The sequence below is a fragment of the Chionomys nivalis genome, chromosome 7 (assembly GCF_950005125.1).
Source record: "Chionomys nivalis chromosome 7, mChiNiv1.1, whole genome shotgun sequence".
Taxonomy (NCBI): Eukaryota; Metazoa; Chordata; class Mammalia; order Rodentia; family Cricetidae; genus Chionomys; species Chionomys nivalis.
The window spans coordinates 10,765,779-10,787,437 of record NC_080092.1 but is presented as its reverse complement, the minus strand read 5'-3'; the positions used below and the strand labels follow the sequence as shown (position 1 = coordinate 10,787,437).

The 21,659-nt window shown below is 40.4% G+C and overlaps 1 protein-coding gene across 1 annotated transcript in view; it reads right to left on the bottom strand.

The window, feature by feature from the left end:
• Positions 1-21,659, bottom strand: part of Crebbp (CREB binding protein) — a 141,203-nt gene that overhangs the window by 57,209 nt on the left and 62,335 nt on the right. The window contains exon 3 of the mRNA XM_057773552.1: positions 13,821-13,997. Coding sequence (XP_057629535.1) covers positions 13,821-13,997 — 177 coding nt within the window. The remainder of the gene's footprint in view (positions 1-13,820; positions 13,998-21,659) is intronic.

Below are 21,659 nucleotides of genomic sequence, written 5' to 3'. Positions count from 1 at the left end.
CACCAAAGCTACAGAGAAACCATGTCTCGAAAAAACCAAAACTAAGTATTGTTTCTCAAAACTAATCCATACATTTTACACGATTTTCATAAGAGTTTAGAAAAATGTTTGAAAAAACAGTTAAAAATGGGAGGGGCATTAGAGAAATGGCTTTGCATCTAATAGCACTGACTGTTCTTCTAGAGGACAGGAGGTTGAGTTCTAGCATGCATGTGGCTGCTCATAAAAGCCTTACTCTAGCCGGGCGGTGGTGGCGCACGCCTTTAATCCCAGCACTCGGGAGGCAGAGGCAGGCGGATCTCTGTGAGTTCGAGACCAGCCTGGTCTACAAGAGCTAGTTCCAGGACAGGCTCCAAAACCACAGAGAAACCCTGTCTCGAAAAACCAAAAAAAAAAAAAAAAAAAAAAAAAAAAAAAAAAAAAAAAAAAAGCCTTACTCTAATCCCAGAGGATCCAGGCGTGTACACACACTACACACCTGTGTGTACTATACACATATACACATATGCATATATGTAAATATACATACTAATAGAGTTAAAGTACACATATTTTTAATTTTTTATTTAAAAAAATTAAAGGGTGTGGTGATAAACATCTTTAATTCCAGCACTCAGGATACAGAGGATGGCAAATCTCTGTTGAGTTCAAGGCCAGCCTGGTCTACATAGCAAGTTCCAGGCCAGTCAGCAATACTGAGAGCCTCTCTCAAAAAGAGGGGAAGGAAAACTACATGGTCATATACTAAGAAATAGTCTAGCTATATATTTTTAATTTTTTCTTTTTACTTATGTGGGGAAAGGGCATGTACACATGAGTGCAGTGCCTGTGCAGTCCAGAAGAGGGTTAAGATCCTTGGAGCTGTTGTTACAGGAAGTTGTGAGCTGCCATGTTGATGCTGAGAACTGAACTCAGGTCCTCCTGCAAGAGCAGTATGTGTGTGCTCTTCACTGCTGAGCCATCTCTCTAGCCCCAATCTATAGACTTTTTAAAGTTCGGAAGTAGACTTATGTGCACATGGTAGTTTAAGATAAAGGAGAGGGTTCAAGTTGAGGGAGGGAGAACAATTTTTGATCCCTATGTCCCCCACAATTCTAAATTACACATGGGATAAAGTGGGGTTTTTAAAAGGGTAGAGTAAACTAGAAAAAAACGATTTTTTTCTAATATTGAAATAAGAAATCTTTCTTCATCTAAGCATAATGGTTTACATCTGTAATCCCAGTGCTCAAGAGGCTGAGGCAAGAAGATTACAGTAAGATCAAGGCCTGCCTGGGTTACAAATTGAGTTCCAGGGTAGCCTGAGCAACAGAATAAGACACTACTGTCTCAAAAACAAAGGAGGGTTGGAAACATGGCATTATATTTAAAGCACTTGCCACACAACCAGAGGACTGAAGGTTAGATACTTAACACACAATACTGGGTGGCTGTGGCAGCTCACTGTAATTCCTGCCTCAGAAGGTGGAGACAAGGGACTCCAGTGCAAACTGGCTAAAAATACTAGCCATATCAACAGGTTATGGGTTTGATCCAAAGACCCTGCCTCAAAAAGAATAAGGTAGAGAACTCAAAGAAGACTCCCTTACTGATATCAGCTGCAGTCTTCCACGGGTAGGAGCACAGACATGTTTGCACATGTGCACACACATCACATGAATACACACATGACAAAAAGAAAAACAAAGCAAAACAAAAATAAAATAAAACTCAGCCTAAAGAATAGAAGAAATTAAGACACAAGTCTTTAATCCCAGCACTAGGGAGAAAGAGACAGGTAGGTAGATCTCTGTGAGTTCGAGGCTAGTCAAGACTACACAGAGAAACCCTGTCTCAAAAAACAACAACAACAAAAACAGCCAAAAACAAAACACTAAACAATCAAACGAACAACAACAAAATCCCAGAAGAATGGGGGAATTAGCTGTAAATCATAGGTCTAATACCCAGCTGGAATCCAAAACATTAAGGAAAAAAACCCCACAAACTCTTACACTTAATAAAAGGATCTGACTAGATATTTCTCAAACAACAACAACAACAAAAAACCAAACCACCAATTCAGACATTAAGCATCACTAGCTATTACAAAAATGTCAATTAAACCGGGCATGGTTGTGCACATCTTTAATCTCAGCAGTACGAGGGCAGAGGTAGGTGGGATCTCCTTGAGTATGAGTCCAGCCTGTTCTACAGAGAGTTCGAGACCCTATCTCGGGAGAGAGGGAGGGGGGAAAAAGGGAAAAATATAAATCAAAGCCACAGAGTATAGCACACAACCCACCAAGGTGGTTATTAATAAGAATACAGATTCTAAACAATAGCACTGATCCAGAGGAGGATGAGGATGTGGAGAAGTGGACACACATCACTGGCAAGAACCTAAATGCTAGGAAACCGTCTGGCAGTTCCTCAACACAACAAGAGTATATCACTCTGTAACTGCACTCCTAGGCACATATCCAAGATAATTAAAAGGACATGTTCATACACAAACATGTAAAAAATAAAAGTTCACAAGAGTATTATTTATAACAGCCAGAAATACAACACAATTCAAGTGTTCAAGGGAAGACTAAAATGTGGTCTATTCAAACTGGAATATTTTTCTCACCATTAAAAAAATGGCACACGCTACAATGTAAACTCTGAAAACTTTAACTCAGTCAGTGAAAGAAGTCAGGCAGAAAAAAAAAACCATACATATAATGTATGATTCCATTTTTGTTTTATGTTCATGAATGAATAGGAGCAGAACACAGACCTGGGATTGGCTAGAAACGAGAATTCCTAAAAATTGGAGAGTAGCTGCTAATGGTATAGGGCTTCCTTTTAGGATAATGAAAATGTCCCAAATTGACCAAGGCCATGGTCACACAATGCCACTTATCTGAGCAGTGTATAAGAAAATAACTATATATGAATCATATCTTAATAAAAGCTTGATTTTTGTTTGATTAGTTTTGTTGTTCTGAGACAGGGTCTCATGTAGTCTATGTTGGGCTAATCCTGCCCTCCACATCCCAAGTGCCAGATTATAGCAGTATGACACCATGCCCAGCTCAATAAATCTGTTTCTAAAGCTTTAGTTCATTGATCAAAGCCATCAAAATAAAACAGATGCTTTTCACCTGTGAGTATAGACAATACAGAAAAATAATCACCATGGTTGTTGTTGGTATATAAGAAAAGTACTCTCAAGTGTCTGGTAAAAGTACAGCTTAGAGTAATGTTTGAAAGACAAACTTCCAGACTTGGGAAAGAACCTGTATCAAAGGAAATGTGCACTCTTGGTTGTGGGGGTAGGGGTTGAGACAATGCTCGGCAACCCAGGCTGTCCTCCGTCTGCCTCTAGAATGATGAGATTATACGAAGGTGCCACCATCACTAACTGCATTTCATTCCCCCTCCTCTTCCTTTCTTTTCTTCTTCAAGGCACTGGGTATTAAACCCACAGCCTCAAGAATTTTAAGCATGTGCTTTATGGATGAGTTATATGAACAGCCCAAATACACATTCCTTTGGCTCTGTAGACCCACTTCTTTTAACCTACTGTTAAGGAAGTAACCGGACAAAGATGTGCTATAATGTATATGCAAGGTTAAGTATCACATTGATTAATGAAAAATGTAAATGCCTATAAAAGATGGCCTAATTAAACACTGTCACAGGGCTATATTGAAATAGTATAGAGCCATCAAATATATGACAGATCTCAAATAACTCGAGTCAAAGATGAATAACCCTTTTTTTAAATATCTGATAGACAAAAAAATGAGAATACAATACAAAGTGACTATTACGCTTAAGGCACCAAATAATAACATCAGAGTAGATTTGTCAGCTTTAACAAAAAGCTACTTAAAGTATATTTAGAACTTAGTATTTAGAAATCTATAAGTCACTCAGTTTTTTCTTATTAACTCTGTGTTGGTATCTTTTCTGAGAAAACCCTTCACAAAAAGCATAGTTCTATAACGACAAGTGGATCTTTCAGGGTCTAGCTTTACCTACTTTTTGAAAACTAATGTATTGCGTCAATGTTTTATAGAAAGTATTCATATTTGTTTGTTTGTTTGTTTTCGAGACAGGGTTTCTCTGTAGCTTTGGAGCCTGTCCTGGAATTAGCTCTTGTAGACCAGGCTGGCCTGAAACTCACAGATATCCACCTGCCTCTGTCTCCTGAGTGCTGGGATTAAAGGCATGTGTCACCACAACCTGGCTCATTATTTTTATAACCAAAACATTCCTCTTTTGAGAGGAATTACTGGAAAAATGAAATTAGAAGAATCATAGAAAATGATAAAGAATTAGAGCTGGGGAGATATCTCAGTAGTAAAGAGCTTGCTGAAGGCAAGTGTTAGGCATGGAGTTTGGATTCCCTAGAACCCATATAAAAAGCCAGGTAGGCACTGGAAGGCAGAGATGGAGGATTACCAAAGCTAGCCAGCTAGTTAACCTACCTAAAACAGTGAACTCTGAGATCAATACATAAACAAGGTAGAGAGTGATTAAAGACAAAAAAGACACTAACCACTAAACTCTGGCCTCCACATGCACACGCACAAACATACCCTACATAACCCAAAAGAGGAAAAAAAGAAAATGATGAAAAATTAAGTATAAAAAATAGACAGGTGCAGAGAAATGGCTCAGTGGTTAAGAACACAGCACCCATATAAAAAAGCCAAACACTTGGTGCATACCTGTAACCCCACTTCTGTGAGGGATGAAAACAGGAAGATTGCTGGGACTTGCTGGCTTCCTGCCTAGTCAACAAAATGCAAGTGGCAGCTAAAGAGAAAGATCCTGTCAACAGTGACAGAAAAAGACAAATGACAGCCTCTTCTGGACACATGTACACATGTACCTACACAATCTGTGCCTATTCTCTCTCTCATATACACACACACAATCATTTTTTTTAAGAGCACAGTTGTTAGCACAAAAAAAAAAATCAAAACTGTGTAAAGTGCAGAGAATAAGTGTTGTGGAGTGGCCAGTCACATGCAGGACATTTGTATCATATCCCCTTCATAAAGCTCAGGGACTGTCATGAAAGACAGGAGGAAAGACTGTAAGAGCCAGAGGCTGAGGAGGAACTAGAGTGAAACTTTGTCCTCTGGACACGACAGGACTGCTACACCCATAAACTCAGAGACCATGGTTTGCCTGCACACGCTCAAGCCAGTCAACATTCTAGCACGGTGTGAAAGGGTTCATGAGCCCATACTGAAGAGCTATGGACAGTTGGTGCAGGCTTTCTTAAAGAATGTGGTAGGTCAATCACACTCCAGTGGAAGCATATGGGAGCACAAATTGGAGCTGACTGATCATTAAAAAAATAAAAGACACTAAGCTGAGTTAGAGATGGGTGAGTGAGAGGAGTTATGGGGAAAAGAGGTGTGTGTGTGTCTGTATGAGTGCGTGCAAGAAATATGTACTATTAATGAAATTCTCAAAGAATAAAAATGTTTTAAAAGTATATAAAGAAAAGTACTAGAAGATGAAATTAGTAGCTTGTAATGCACATGTGTAAAAGCCTTATTAGTTAAGAAACCTAAGGCAATAATCCTCATCCCTCCTGGTTTTCCTCAGAGACACTTGCTAAAGGGCACAGGCACTACTGGTTAAAGTTCCAAAGGACTACTAGAACCGGTTTAGATCGATGTTTCAATAGATTAATATTCTAAAATTAATCTTCACAATAGGAATAAAACATTCAAGATGACTAACCCTCCTGGCTAACTGTCATGCTGGAAAGAAGAACGCCAATGACAAAGTGTGAGACCACACTTCACAGAAATAACACTCATAGTGAGTGGATCTCTGAGTGCCAGGCCAGCCTGGGCTACAGTGTGAGTTCAGGGCAGCCAGGGCTACATGAGAGAGAAAAAAACAAAAATAAAACTGACGCTCATTCTCACTAAAGCAACTGAAAACAAGTGGAATAGTAAAGATGATCCATAAACTAGGAAAAAGATTTGAAGTGTACATCATAATTTGCAAATAACAATAACAGAGTAATGTTTCTCTTCCTCTTGGCCATCTTCATTTTACAGGTACCCAGTGACAGGATGAGTTCAAGGTCTAATAACCATTGACTCTTGTAGTATTTATCCATCCTCAAAGCAGGGACTCATTCAGGGGTCCCAAATGATAAAAAAAGCCAACGTCCAGGGGCAAGCACTTTGGCTAGGCTGTGAGGAGGCTATGTCACAGCTGGACCCTACCCTGAACATCTCTGCTCTCCTCTTTCACAAAGTCAGACCTTGCTAATGAAACATGCTAAGAGGCTCCTAACAGGACAGACAGCAAAGCATAAAAATCAAACAACTCAAAAAAAAAAAAAAAAGACCATATTCCTAAACATAAGAACTTTAATTCTTACCAATAATCAAAGAAACACAAATGAAAATAAAGATGATGACATGATTATTCCTACAAAAGTGTTCCCACTCTTGGGAAGACGATGTGGTGCTGGGGACCAGGTACACAGTCATTGCTGGAAGGCAATGGTGGTGCATGTCTTTAATCCCAGCACTTGGGAAGCAGAGACAGGTAGATCTCTGTGAGTTTTGAGGCCAGCCTGGTCTACATAGTTAAGTTCCAGAGCAGGTTCCAAAACTACAGAGATACCCTGTCTCAAAATAAATAGGTAGGTAGGTAGGTAGGTAGGTAGGTAGGTAAAATGGATGGGTGGATGGATGGATAAGCAAGCAAGGTAAGTATTTTTAAACATCTATTTTCATTTTACGTGTATGTGTGTGCCTGCATGTATTTATGGGCACCACATACATGATAGTGCCTGCAGAAGCAAAAGGAAAACATCAGATTCTCTTCTTGAGAGGAAGATACTAGGAACTGAACTCAGGTTCTTTGATCTTAACCATTAAGATGTCTCTCCAGCCCCCAAATATATACCTTTTAAAACAAGAATTAACTCATATCAAATAGGTAAACACACAAGGTAGTATAGAGTAAGAGCATACATTGGTTTGAAGATTCCAAGCCACTAAGAACATGAACAAAACTCACTGATCCAGATGTGTAGCACAATTAATAAAAACAGAAACAAACAAACAAAACCACCCAGAGACAGAAATTAGGGTTTAACCTAAAGGTCAGAAAATCAAAACAGCCAGCCACTGGCTCTTATCTCTACTTCAGTGCAAAATGGTGAACCTACCTCCAGGAATCTCAGAATGAGGCTGTGTGTGAGAGCTGTCTCCTCCCATCTTATATGCCTCTCTAGGACTGGGATTAAAGGTGTGCACCACTGGGATTAAAGGCGTGCACCACCCGTTTTCTATGGCAAACTAGTGCGGCTACTGTGATTAAAGGTGCACTGTCATCACTTCCTGGTCTGTAAGGCTAACCAGTGGGGCTATTTTACTCTCTAATCTTCAGGCAAGCTTTATTTATTAAAATACAAATGAAATACCACTACACAAATGCATCAGGGCATAGTCCATTCATATACTGGTTGGCTTCACTAAACATGACCATTAGACATGGTGGCAGTTTGACAGTTTGCTTTTTGTTTGTCGGTCTGTTCTGCAGCCTGGAGTGGTGAGCTAATATGGTAGCGACACTGCAAGACACCACTTGACCTGAGTATGGATGCTGAGAACATCTGACAACAGGAAAACATTATTGAACATTCAATGACCAAAAAAATTAATTCAAAATCAAATGGGAAACAACCCCGAGCTTTGTCTGGCAGTGCTCACTGTGTTATATCACATGACTCCACTGTAGTAACCTCAGCTCTGAACACAATGTGTGCACATGCATCATGCCAAATCAACACTAACACTACCTAGAACACCTGAGGCTCAAGACTGCATGTTTTTCTGCACATACAAATTTTTCTGTTCTTCAAGAAACATGACGATTTAATTACAGAAAACAAAGACTGAATATTTCCCTTCTGTCATTCCTGAGCAGTAATGTTTATGAATTTGTTTTATTTTGTGTGTATGGGTGTTGTGCCTGGATGACTGTCTGTGCACCACTTGCATGTCTGGTGCCTCAAGAGGCTGTCCCATTCTTGAACCTAAGTTACTGGTGGTTGTAGCTACCATTAGGGCACTGGAAACTGAACCCAGGGTACTCTGAAGAGTAGCAACCAGTATTCTTAACCTCTGAGACATTATCTCCAGTTTCAGTGTAACGGAAAGTTTGATTTTAAAATTGAGTTTCTGACTTGAGCTCCAATTCAAAAAAAAAAATCATCAAATTAAATTGTGGCTTGGGACTAGTACTGAATTTCCAATAATTTCCAAAATGTCCCCACATACACTTTGCAATACATTTATACAAAGCAGCATTCTTAGCACCGACAATTATAAAATCAAACTATCAACTACAAAAATCATCAAAGATGATCTATAAACTGCAGAGTCAAATATCCCAATGATCTAAAGGTAAATTTATGAACTTATGTTATCAGAAATGCTTTGTAGACCTATTTTATACACCTACATTACCACGGTCACATGAACATTTCTTGAACAAAAACGTGGTCTTGAATGAAGTTTTAAAAACCCAATTCTATCCCAAGAATATACTCAGAGATATGAAAAAAGAATATATATTTGTTTATATATAAACAAGCTTACCCTGACATTCCTCTTAGAAAAGTAAGTTATATCTAGTAAATGTTCAAGAATAAGCAAGGTTTCAAAGAATTTTGTCTTAAACATTAAGGAGAAAGGATCAAGAAAGAAGTGGTTTTCTCCCTCCATATACTCACAGACCCAAGCAGATGCATGCAGTGAGCTTTGGTTCTGAGGTGGCTTTTGAGATCTAGACACACGCAAACTCTACATGTCTTTGCTTCTTGAACACTACTCCAACACCTTGAAACACAATCCTCTGTAACTTCTGAAAACTACTTCAAAGCAAAAACCAGGGGAGCCAGAACACAACACTCTGCAATACTGTTTTGCAATACTCCAGGACCCGGCAACCACTGAGAATACAAAGCTGAGGATTAAAACAGAAAGTGTGCATCAAATATACACAGCTATCAAAGCCTAGCATTGTGCCATGTGCCTGTAACCTCAGTACTCGAAAGTTTGAGGCATGAGTTCAAGGCCATCCTGGGCTACATATTAAGAACCTGTCAAAACAAAACCACCACAGCTATTTCCTAGAAGAAGGGAAAAATCACTCAGAGACAATGGAACAGCATGTGGTAAGAAGGGAACACACTTATACACATCTCCTATATTCTCTAAGGAAAAGTGCCATAAGCTGGAAAACTAAGCAAGAAACATTCTGAAACCTCTCGGTGACCACAAAAACAGATTTCTTGCCTTTTTCCTGGAGGATTCTGAATCTGGTAAGCCAGGTAAGGCTCAAAATGCACCATCACTGACATGGATACTGAGATGCACAACTATGTACTGAAGTTCAGGACACAGTCCAAGAAAGTCTAGCATTCATGTCTTAGCACTCAGATGATACCAGCATCACTGTATCCAGCAGGCTATGCTGGCAGGATGCAGCACTGTAACTCTCCTCTGTCTGAAGAATCCTCTGACCAGCCATATTTCTCCCTCCCATTTAGAGAGAGGTGTCTATCAGCAGCTGTCCTGGCCTTGTCCAAACATATACCTCAAAATTTTAACACACAACAAAAACAAATTATAACCTCATACTCATGAGCAATTTAAAATAAGCTAAGCAGCATAGCTAATGAATCTCCATTACATCCTTAAGAATACTGAAATCCCCTCTATAGTGTTGTTTCCAACGTTTCTTATTTTAAAAACCCACATATAGGAACTTCCTATCAGAAAATAACCCTGCAGGGACCTGCTAGGCCATGGAGATGCAGTTCTTTTATTTCTTAAACATTTTCTGCCTAAGAAAAGTAAGTTCCACCTCAAACACTTGTTCTATGAAAATGGCTGCAAGTCCAATCCAAAGCTTGGAAAAAACGTCACCAGGAATCAGGTGCTTTTCTTGAAAATGGGTAGGGGTTAACAGAAAAAAAAACCTGGGTGTGGAACAACCCTTCCACAGGGATGGCCTAAGACCACTGGAAAACATAGCTATTTACACTATGATCCATAACAGTAGCAAACTATAGTTATAAAACCAACAAAAATAATTTTCTGGCTGGGGGTCAGCACACCATGAGGAACTGTATTAAGGGTCACAGCATTAGGAAGGTTGAGAACCACTGCCCTAAGGTCTCTGTGGCATCACCTTCACATCTTGCCTTGGTGAGGCCTTGTCTGATGGTTCTACCTTAACTACTGCATGGCATATAGGCCGTTGGGGTTTCCTGTTTTCCACTAAAGGGCAAGCTCGCCTTCTCTCACAAATCCCCTCTAGGGTTCCTACCATACCTGGACCCATGGCAGGGCACAGCAAACCTAATGAAAGAATCAAACAAATGACTGCATATCATTTCATTCTCAACACCAGACGGAATGCTGAAGTCATGAGGGAAGGGAGAAGAGTCCCTTGGCCCACAGCTATGAAGCTTCAGTTGCCCATGAAGAACATAACCTGTGTAATTTGGCATCAGTGTCCCTAACATGAACTGTCTGGAACCAAAGTCTACTGGCTCCTAAAAATTACCTCTTGTGCTGGTTAGTTTTTGTCAGCTTGACACAAGTTCAAGTCATTCTGAAAAAAGCGAACCTCAGTTCTAAAAAAAGGCCTCCATAAGAGTGGTGTCTAGGCAAGTTTGTGAGGCATTTTCTTAATTAATGATTGATGTGAGAGGGTCCAGCCTAATGTGGGTGATGCCACCCTTAAGAAGGTGGCACACGCCTTTAATCCCAGCACTCGGGAGGCAGAGGCAGGCGGATCTCTGTGAGTTCGAGGCTAGCCTGGTCTACAAGAGCTAGTTCCGGGACGGGCACCAAAAGCTACGGAGAAACCCTGTCTCGAAAAAAAGAAAAAGGTGGACTTGAGTTTTGAAAGGCACACCGAGCAAGTCATGACCAACAAGCAGTAGCATTCTTCCATGGTCTTTGCTTTCTTGACTACAGGTTTCTGCCTTGAGTTCATGTGTTGACTTCTTTGAATAAAGGACAGTGATATAGAAGTGTAGGCCAAATAAAACTTTTTCTCCCCAAGATGCTTTTGGTAGTTTAACATAGAAATAGAAAGCCAAATTGAAACAACTCTCAAAGTATAATTCCCTCCAACCCTGGTTCCTCCAAAAAGGGAGAAGGTCATTAGTTCAGGGCATTTTATTTTTCTTTTTTAATGTAGCAGATCTAATTTTTTATATCAATGTTTCCTTGCCTTGTAAAATCTATGCATTTTAAGACACCAGATATAATGAAGAAAAATTCAAGAAAGATCACAATATACAGTTAAGGAACTGCAAACAGTGTAAGCCTAGGCTAAGGAAACCATTCCCAGGTGAACTCAGGGCAGCTAAAACATTGGGATACAATTAAAACCCCACAAAAAGGAAACTGCATGGCCATGAACAAGCCAAATTCCCTCAGAACCTCAATTTCCTCACCAACAAATGGGATCTGTGAATGATGCCTCTCAAGAATTCATTGCAAGAATAAGGTAAATACTGAAAAAGATGCCATGCAGTCTGTGCCTTGATCTCTTTACTTCAATGCTCCACTGAAGGTTGTTCCAGAATGTTCATGGGCACATGGCTTGACATTGCCTGGCCCATCCTGTGCCACCAGAATAAACAGTACAGGTAAAGGACCTAGTTTACTCCCCAAAGGTATCTAAGAATCTTTCTCAAAAGTTCACATGTGCCTTTCTAAGAAAGCTGCCTGGAGTGAGCACTACAGCTTTTGTAGACAAAAATGTTTCCTTAGCTTACTTGATTGAGGGAGCCAAGGGAAACAGTGTTGGCTGAATTTGTCCAATATTCCAGAAAATAAAAGAACAAGGCATGCTGCTACTGATCCTCCTGACCATCCTTCAAAGCAGAGGTTCCCAACAGGGACAGTTGTACCCCAAGGAACATATTTTGTTAGTGCCTGGCGATACTAGATTGTAATGACCAGTACAGAGGAAGGGTCATAGGTTACTGTCAAACATTACCAAGGTTCCAGGTGGTCCTGTAGGAAAACACTTGTTACTGCAGAGGCTGAAAGGAGCCTTGTTGTAGTACTGAAAGGAGAAGGTAAGTTCCTCTGCTGAGTCCCTCTGTGAAACCCTTGGCCACTATACCTGGAGAGTTTAGATCTCCAAAGTAGCAGCCAAGGCTGGCAGAGGGTCCTGGAGTACAGGGATTCTGTCACTCTGGAGTAGAGTGGAAAGGAGAGGACAAGAAGACAGAGAAAAATTGAAAGAGGAAAGGAAGGAGAACATTAGGTAAGGGATTCCCCTGTTTAAAACATAGAATACAATAAAAAAAGAAAATAACTCAATGAAGCCTAAATGTGTGCCTGGGTACCAAGCAGGCACAGACAATGACAGCTGGACCCAGAGTTCATGCCACTGTCTTCTGAGGGAGAACTAATAATAAAACATGGGAGAGACCAAGCTTCCAGATTCCAGAGGCTAACACTGTTCCCACAACCCTGGACAACTCTGGCAACCAAAAGCTACTGTAAGGAAGGTAGGAGAGCTAAAGGGACTGTCATAAGAACAAAAAACAAAAAATCATTGAGTGGTTTTGAAAACAGGTGGGTTTTACTGCTTTAAAAAAAAGAAAAGAGGAAAGAAAAGAAAAACAAGTATTAACAGTGATAGCCTCTTCCCACTGTTTCTACTTTCTGACTATGCATTTAGTGGAGAAAAGGCCTCTCAACACTTGCATGCCAAGAGCTTCAGAACAGTGCTCTGACACTCTACACTTCTCTTAATTCTGAGATATACTAAAGTTAGAGAAGCTCTTACAGGGGGAAGAAAAATAAACAACACTCAGGAACTCTTTCTGCTAGTATTTCAAAATTAGCTTTTCAAGGCCAAAAGACAACTTTCTAAAAAGCATGGTCAACTTTTTGCTAAGACTTGTCAAATCATTACTGTAGAAGTATATGGACATATGGAAGGCTCACTGTCACCAAAAAACACAAGGAAGAAGGGAAGTGACCACCTGCACATTATGCCTTCAGCTGTTGAGATGTTACCACTGAGGACCAGAGGCCAGCCCTCAGTGTTCTAAACTAACAGATTCTATTCTGGGCAAAAGGAGACACTTCCATTAATACCTTGGTTTGTTAGGTTAGAGATTCCACAGACAAATTCCTGTTATAGCTGGGAACTCTTAGGAAGAATGAAGATGCCGGGCAGTGGTGGCGCCTTTAATCCTTTAATCCCAGCACTCGGGAGGCAAGGGCAGGCAGATCTTTGTGAGTTTAAAGCCAGCCTGGTCTACAAGAGCTAGTTCCAGGACAGGCTCCAAAGACACAGAGAAACCCTGCCGGGGGGGTGGGGGAGAATGAAGATGTGAAATCATCTATAAAGGCATACCTAACATCTGTCTCATCAGTACTACATAATTCTTGTAATACAAATGTCTTTTGACTGTAACAAAAATCAATCTTCTGCTGACAGCTTCAACCTACTAATAAACAGCAAGGTAAGTCAGTCTTGACGATACTCAGAATTTTGCAAAGGTAAAATAATTCACACACAATTCCATCAACAAAAGGAATGTAGGAAAAGCAGCTAAATCAACCTTCCCTATCCATCTTGTTGCTAGTTCAACCAGAAAATACAAAGTTCACTGTGCTCTTTGGCTTTGTGGGTTGCATTCCTATCACCAACAGCACACTCTCAGTTACAGCTTTTCAATATAAGCACCATAATCCATATGCCAAAGCACCCACAAAGACCCGAAGTACAGAAAACCAAGGGCAACTTACCATATTTGGCACATTGGTGACTGAAGTATTCTTGATATCTGTAGGAAAAGCAGGCAAACTATTGACCATGCTCTGCTTGCTGGATAACTGGGGGTTCACTCCAGTGGCTCCCATCTGCTGCCCTCCAGTTTGACTAAAGGGTTGTCCAAATGGACTTGTGTTACCAGTCATTCCCATCTGAAACAAAACCAAGAACAATCATCTGTTATGACACAATCAATCCCACATGAAAAAAAAAAAATAGATGTTAGAAATGCTAGCCTGACCCACTGAGGACAAGGTGTGATCTCCTGTAACCCCTCCATCCAATTATAAATAAAAGCCTCATTATCAGAGTTTGCTGTTAGAATCGTGGAAAGACGAGTTTCATTTACAAAGTTAATTCTACAAATAGAAAGCTAACAAAGTGGCTTAAACGACCCCCATCCTAACCACCATCCCAGAAGAGGCAGCACTTTCCTCCCCTCCCTACTGGCCAAAGCCCTGTCCAGCACCAGCAAGTCCTACATAGCAGAGGGCCCCAGTTGATGATCATAGGGGCTTCTCCAGCGAATTTTTAATTACTCCCTAAATGTTTTGCTTCTCTCAGGTTCCTCATCGGATTTTTAACTAAGTTTCAACTAGTTCAAAATGCAGAGTAGGAACACTAGCAACGAAAGGATAAAATATGTGGGCTCTGCATTAAAAATGATCCAGCCAGGCAGGTGATGGTGAGTGAGGAGGGTGAAAACTGAAGGCACACTAACTGCCAACTTCACAACAGTAGAGACTGTAACACCCATTATTACACATGCTGAATATTTTCTCTAACAGAGTTTTTTTTTCTTTTAGACTAAGCTGAAATAAAACCAACTATCCAGTAAATTAAGGCTGCCTCCAGGCCAGCCACACACAGGTCCAATTAGCTCCAACATCCTTGAGTATATGTGGGAGACCTCAAAATAGTGTCCAAATAAGTACCTGGTCCCCTTGAGGAGGAATAAAGAAACAGGGTGCTCTAGCTGACCACCTCTTTTTTTACAGAGCTTTACATTTTTTACATTTATATTTTTTACATTCTTCTCTGATGTCTATTACTTGCTCTGCATGTCTGGCATCATATTTTGTTAAATGTTTGGAGTGGGAAGAACAATCTTGAGCAGGAAGACCTCCAAGGGCCAAAGTTCTATTCAGGAAATTACAAGTAAGCTGGGGTCCTGTACATTGTGAAAATGTGTTTTTCTCATTAATAAAAAAATATTAACTGAGTTAGTAAAAAAGGCACGCAGGAAGTATAGGTGAGACAACCAGACTAAGGATGCTGGGGGGAAGAAGGACAGAGAGTCACAGAAATCTGGAAGGTTGCAAACATGTAGGAAGAAGCAAGATGAATGTGCCGTACTGAGAAAAGGTACCAAGCCATGTGGCAGAGCATAGATAAGAAATATGAGTTAATTTAAAATGAGTTAGCTAGTAACAAGTCTGAGCTATTAGCCGACCATTTACAATTAATATTAAGCCTCTGTGTTGGTTATTTGGGAAGCAGCTGCTAAAAAGACAGGAAAAACTCCACCTATACTGGGGATGCTCAGAAGATAATTTCACTATATGTTCTAGGTCATAGTTTTCATACCCAACAACATACACTGGTTAACTTCTAACTAAGAAGTCACTACCACACTCAGCTGGTAAGCTCACTCTGTATAATGTATATTCCTTTCATGGCAGTCAATCTTTTTGCTTCCAAGGTCTCTAGATCACTTAATTTCTTTTAGCTCTAAAAGTCTAGGTTGCAAACAAATCCACACACAACACAGCTAACTCCAACTGATGTTAATAATGCCTATATGCCAAAGGAGAAGGGAAGAGGAGTTTGCTATGTGCACCTGAGCTTTCTCACCTATATGAAAGTGAACCCATTCTAGCTGCAACTTTTGTACTAGGTATTTAATGTGAGTAATCAGAAACACAAATCCTTCACCAAATCCAGGAATGAGGCTCAACCCCGAGTTCAGGAGACTTAAGTCAAGGCAGTAGCTAAGTGAGTAGAAAGGGCATTCCTGATTGGAACAAGAATCCAACTGTCATCTCAAACTCAGAAAAACAAACAGAATTTTTTGTTCTCAGAAAGCAACACACTAGGTTAACTCAAGTAGCAACCACTACTCTATGTTTTATTACATAACTCAGACAGGCCATTATACGCTTGGTGGAAAAGTGCTTTACCAACTGAACCATCTCACTGGCCCTCACGTACTGTGTTCTTAAGGTCCTGGAATTTGAAAAACAGTAACAAAAACTCACAGAAGTAAAACTTCCCATTTCTAAATTTCTCTATTTTGAACCAAACCTTTTTGAGCGCATGCTTTCATTCACCCACAATCAATCCACCCTCACTGTTCACGAGTATTTGTCAATGTCTGCTATGAGCCATGCCCAGTTGAGAATGTATAGAGAGAGCTTTCCAACTCTCCAAGGACTTGGCTTCTTATATACTTGAACTTGACAAACATTAAAAACAAAAAACAAACAAACAAAAAAAAAAACCAAGCAATGTTGGCTAGAGGCTTCCAGATTAATTAGAATACAACAGCAAGAATAATTAGCACCAAGAACCAAAGTAGGTAGCATGTAGGGTATGGGAAAGGTCCAGTGCCACCATATGACCCTGCACTGAAGAAAGAGACCACAAGTACCAGAACAATAAACTTCCCCCAAGGGCTCTCTATGATTCTGAAAGCATGCCTAACCCATTCTTTATTTATGTATTTTATGTATATGAGTGCTGTATTTGCATGTATTCCTGAGTGACAGAAGAGGGCACCAGATCCAGTATAGATGGTTGTGAGCCACTATGCAGGTGCTAGGAATTGAACTCAGGACCTCTGGAGGAGCAGTCAGTGTTCTTAACCTCTGAGCTATTTCTCCAGCCCCTGAACTATTCATTTAAAAAGTCTGTTTCTGAAACTGCAAACATTCTTGAACCATTCCAAAGACCACCTTGCCAAGGTGAAAATCAGGAGTGTGTATCTGGTCAGATAGGTTAGTGTTTGCCTGATTAGACTCTAGCACTTTCTAGCTGGTTGATTTTAAGGAAAAATACTGTATTTCAAAATATTCTCATAGGTTTCTTTAGAAAATGTCTTCTTCCCTCTCTATTCCAATTACCTCCACTCCTTTCTTTAATTTTAGATTACTAAGATATCGTCTTGCTGCATTTGTTGCCTAGGTTAGCTTTGAACTCATGATCCTCCCATCTCAGCCTCGTGTACATTAGCACACTCCACTTTCTTCAGGAAATTTCTTCACATCTTTTCTCCTTGACAAGCTGACCATTTCAGCATGGCTTCAAGTCCCAAAAGGTTAAGAATCATAGGCAAAGTCTTAGGTCATAGACAGCATACTGCAGGCATCCAGTTCAAAGGAACTCACTACACATTTTCAAAGTTAGAAGCAAAAGTCCCATCCTGAACCTATAACAAAAAACTACAGACTAACTAAGGAGGTCCAAACTATAGCATCCGGCACCACACCCTTTCCTGCACCAGTCCGTTCTCAGTCAGATCAGAGCTAGTAGCTAAATTTTGAGTCAAAGACGTAGACCTAAGTCTCCAAGAAGTCACCACAGTTCAAATCAAGTGGCTTGTCCCATCTTAAAAAAAAAAAAAGAGAGACAGATTAAGTAGAAATCAATGATCTTGGCTGCATATTTAAGGAAAAGCCATTCACTTTAGAATATCTAGATTTCTGCATTACCAATTCTGTATTCATTCTTCATTCATCAAATCAAATTATCTATAGCCACAAGTCTAGGTTAATACTTAGCACCAGTGCTCACAATAAAACAATAAAATTGAGATGTCTAAACCAATCAGTAATCAAAATACTTAGTCCTTTTAATTTCCTAATAGTTACTTGTTAATAACCTAATAAATTTAAAGCTAAGTTTATCAGATTTAGTTTAAATTTGCTACTGAAACTCTTGAGTATAACCCAAAGCAAAAAAGGAACTGTCAGTGATAATTCAAGTTCATCTCAAAAGACAGAAAAGTAAAGTAGGAGTCAAAAACAAAACCAACAAAAACTCTCCTAAAATGGAATCTATTAAATAATGCTTCACAGCTCTATCTACTTGCCATGAAAAAGCACGGTGACGATGTATGCCAATCAGTCACCTAAGAATCTGCTTATCTGGCAATGTCCTTCTTCACTAGGAGAATAAAATTATGCAAATTTCAGTACTAATGAGTGAAATGTACACAACAGATAGGTAAGAGAGTCTGTGCAGCCAAGGTAGGAGATCCACGGAGCTCGGGAAGGGCCTGTGGGCCAGGGAGAATCCCATGCAAGCTTTGCTCACTAACACAAGGGCACTCATGGCAAACTGGCAATTATCCACCAACCAGACAGAAGAAGCTGCTCAGGTCCTGGGCTGCACAACCACAATCAACTGACAGCCTCCAACACAATGGAAGAAAGGATGGGGCTATCCTTCTGACAGATACCATCATAAAAAGATGATGGAAAGCACAGAGCATTGTTCAACTCTACAAAGTTGCCATAACAGTACTTATGCCAACCCATGCCGAGTCTGTCTTGGGCATAAAACCAGGAAATCTTGCTTCCCTCAAACATTTATCTCACATTGAAGGTGCTTAGTTTTTGGGGAGAGAACTCAAAAAATGACCACTCAAAGGCATCACCACTTTAAGACCTCCCCCTCCCCCAACAAGAGCATATGTCAGTCCTGGAGAAAGCAAGTCACTGAAGCCAGGGCACAACAGCACAGCATGATGAGGGGGGTAGGGGGAACGCTGCTGTCTTCTTTCTATTTTCTAAATTTTGTAAGCGAAGACTGGTCAAGTGTTGATTTCACAAGCTTTGAAGATCTCTGAGTTCAGCTCCTCAGCACTAATGTAAAAACTGGGCACCAAGTCAGGCAGTGGTGGTGCACGCCTTTAATCCCAGCACTCAGGAGGCAAAGGCAGGCAATCTGCGAGTTCAAGGTGTGAGTTCCAGGACAGCCAGAACTACAAAGAGAAACCCTGTCTCAACACTCCCCCCCCCCAACAAACAAACAAACAAATAGCTGGGCGCAATAACATGCACCTGTAAGTCGTAATCACACCAACACATACTTATACCTGGTCATGCTAAAAATGCTGAAGACACTTTAGAGCTGATTTCTACAGGATGGCAGTTTTGTATTTGATCACAACACAAATAGGAGAACAGTCTGTCAATAAAGAAAATTCTCTTGCCTTATTTCCTATGCCAACAAACCTTGACTCTGGTGTAAGACCCCATTATGTTCTAACCTAGAAACACACTTCTCCCTCCCCAAAAACCAAACAAATCTGGGCACCAGAACACTAACCCATTAGCCTCAATGAGCACCTCTGGTTGCAGAAAGCCTCCTCAGTTTACTTCAATGGGAAACAAATACTATTTCCTACTTATAACAATATAATAAAACAAGCTCTGGGCTCCAACAGAACACAAAGATTCTCTGCACTGCACTAACCAAGAGAGCATCCTAACTGTTCACCTTTCTCTCCAAACTCATCAAGCAAGATCTCTATCAAATCAAAAAGACAAGTCACAGAAATTCAAAAGTTAGAGGGCTTAAGGCAAATTGCACTAACATTGAAAAGGTGGTGGGTCGAAGGCACAGGTCAGTCACTGCAAAGAAGGCCCCTTCCCAGGGCAGGCTTTACAGGAGTGCTATGCCACACATCTACCTTCTTGCCTCTCTGCAGGACAGGAGCAGAGAGAGGCGTTTTCTCCATATTGAGACCACACCAGTGATAGCTCCTCTCCCAAAAGAGCCGTCCATATTCCACTGGGCTGAAACAATGGGCAGACAACTTGAATTGTCGGTAGGGACAGAACAGAGGATGTTTGTTTAAAGTATTAACACTTGATATGAATGTATGTGTGTGTTAAAAGATATATTATTAGATATTCAAAGGAGGTCAATTCCTAAGAGCTCCAAGAATGAATATTGCTTGCCCATGAGAAAATGAACTTAAGCTAATGCAATACTCAGAGAACAAGCAGCTCAGCCCTGACCTCAAAGAACCCCATTCCTCATGTCAGAGTTTTACTGCACAAATAACCACTCATGAAATCAATCATCTCACAACAAATGCACAAAACAGGAACATTCAGGTGACCACAGTACATTTGCATCTCCAGATGACCATTCTAATATTGAAAGGAAGGTCCAACTCCAACGAAATGCCAGATAGATATGACCAAATCTAATGGGACAGGTTATGTGACCACCAGGAAGGGGAATACAAGCAGACACATGCGGCCATACAGGAGCTCACAAGAACTCAGCAGGACCATGGGGAATGCTTCTAGTGACAAGTGCTAAGTTTGATATGATTTCAGTAAGACCAGGAGTTATTTTTCCAAAAGTAGACTTCAGTTTTCCTCATAATTTTATATACACTTAAACCACATACCATAACAAATGGAGGGAGGGGAGACCTGAAAACATACCAAAAAAAAAAAAAAAAAAGACTTTCAGCCAAAGCTGCTACCCGTCACTTCACAGACAACCAAAGGGTTGCCTAGAAAGCTCAGGAACATCAGAGATCAGCTCAAGACCTCATTCTAAGTGTCATATACTCAAACCAGAGGCACTGTCCTACACCAGGAACATTCAGGTGACCACAGTGCATTTGTCCTACACCATTGCATAGAACTATGTCTTCTAAGTACACCACACTGAAATGAGAACCACTGGACAGAGACACTGGCTCTGTCTACAAAGACCTGGAAAATTACAGCCAGCAGGACAATGGCAATACAATGTCTGATGTAAGGGGCGTAACAAATATTAGCACACTACCCCAAGTAAGATGCCATTCACAGAAGCAGGAATTTTTTTTTTTTTTTTTTTTTTTTTTTTTTCGAGACAGGGTTTCTCCGTAGCTTTTGGTTCCTGTCCTGGAACTAGCTCTTGTAGACCAGGCTGGCCTCGAACTCACAGAGATCCGCCTGCCTCTGCCTCCTGAGTGCTGGGATTAAAGGCGTGCGCCACCACCGCCCAGCACAGGAATTTCTTGTAGTCGAGCCTGTGAGCTTTGGGGTATTAGCTTGGTCTGAATGGTGGCTCTGCCACTTGTTATCTGTGTGACCTTTCCCGGGCAGTTTACTTAAGTCTCTCCATGTTTTGGTGTACAATGGAGATGAAAATACCTCCTTCTAATGGCTGTGTAAGGATTTGAAAGAAAAAAAATATAAAGAATTCCAAATTGGAGCTGCCATAGAGAAAGTACACAAATGCTGACTACTTGTATTCTCATGATTATTCTGAGGCTTTGGGGGTCAAATTACACTAAATATGGCTTCTTTCCAAAGTTTGCCTACAATAATAATGAAATAAAGGAGCAGAATTTTGAGAATGTCAAGTGACTGGGAGGATCTTACACACAAATTGGCAGCAAGAGGGCAGCTGGGATCACTGTATCAGATTGAGAGAAATGTTCAGAGGACTATGAAAAACACAAGGATGAGAGAGAGCACTCTTAGGACTCACTACCTGTAGAAATACCATGAAGAGACAATTATTTTCAAACTATCCAGGTAAATCATAAATATTTTCAACTTGAAAACTTTGTTCATCCCAACTTAAAAGATATTAAGAAGCAATTGAGTATGGTAGTACCCACCAATGGTCCCAATACCTAGGAAGTTGAGGCAGGAGAATCAGACTAAGCTACATAGGAAGACTATCTCAAGAAAAATAAACAGAAATATACTGGCATAATGCACATTAGCTAAAATTTGAACAAAAACTTGAACAAAAACGCTCATGAATAAACAAACCAAGGTGCTTCCTGCTAG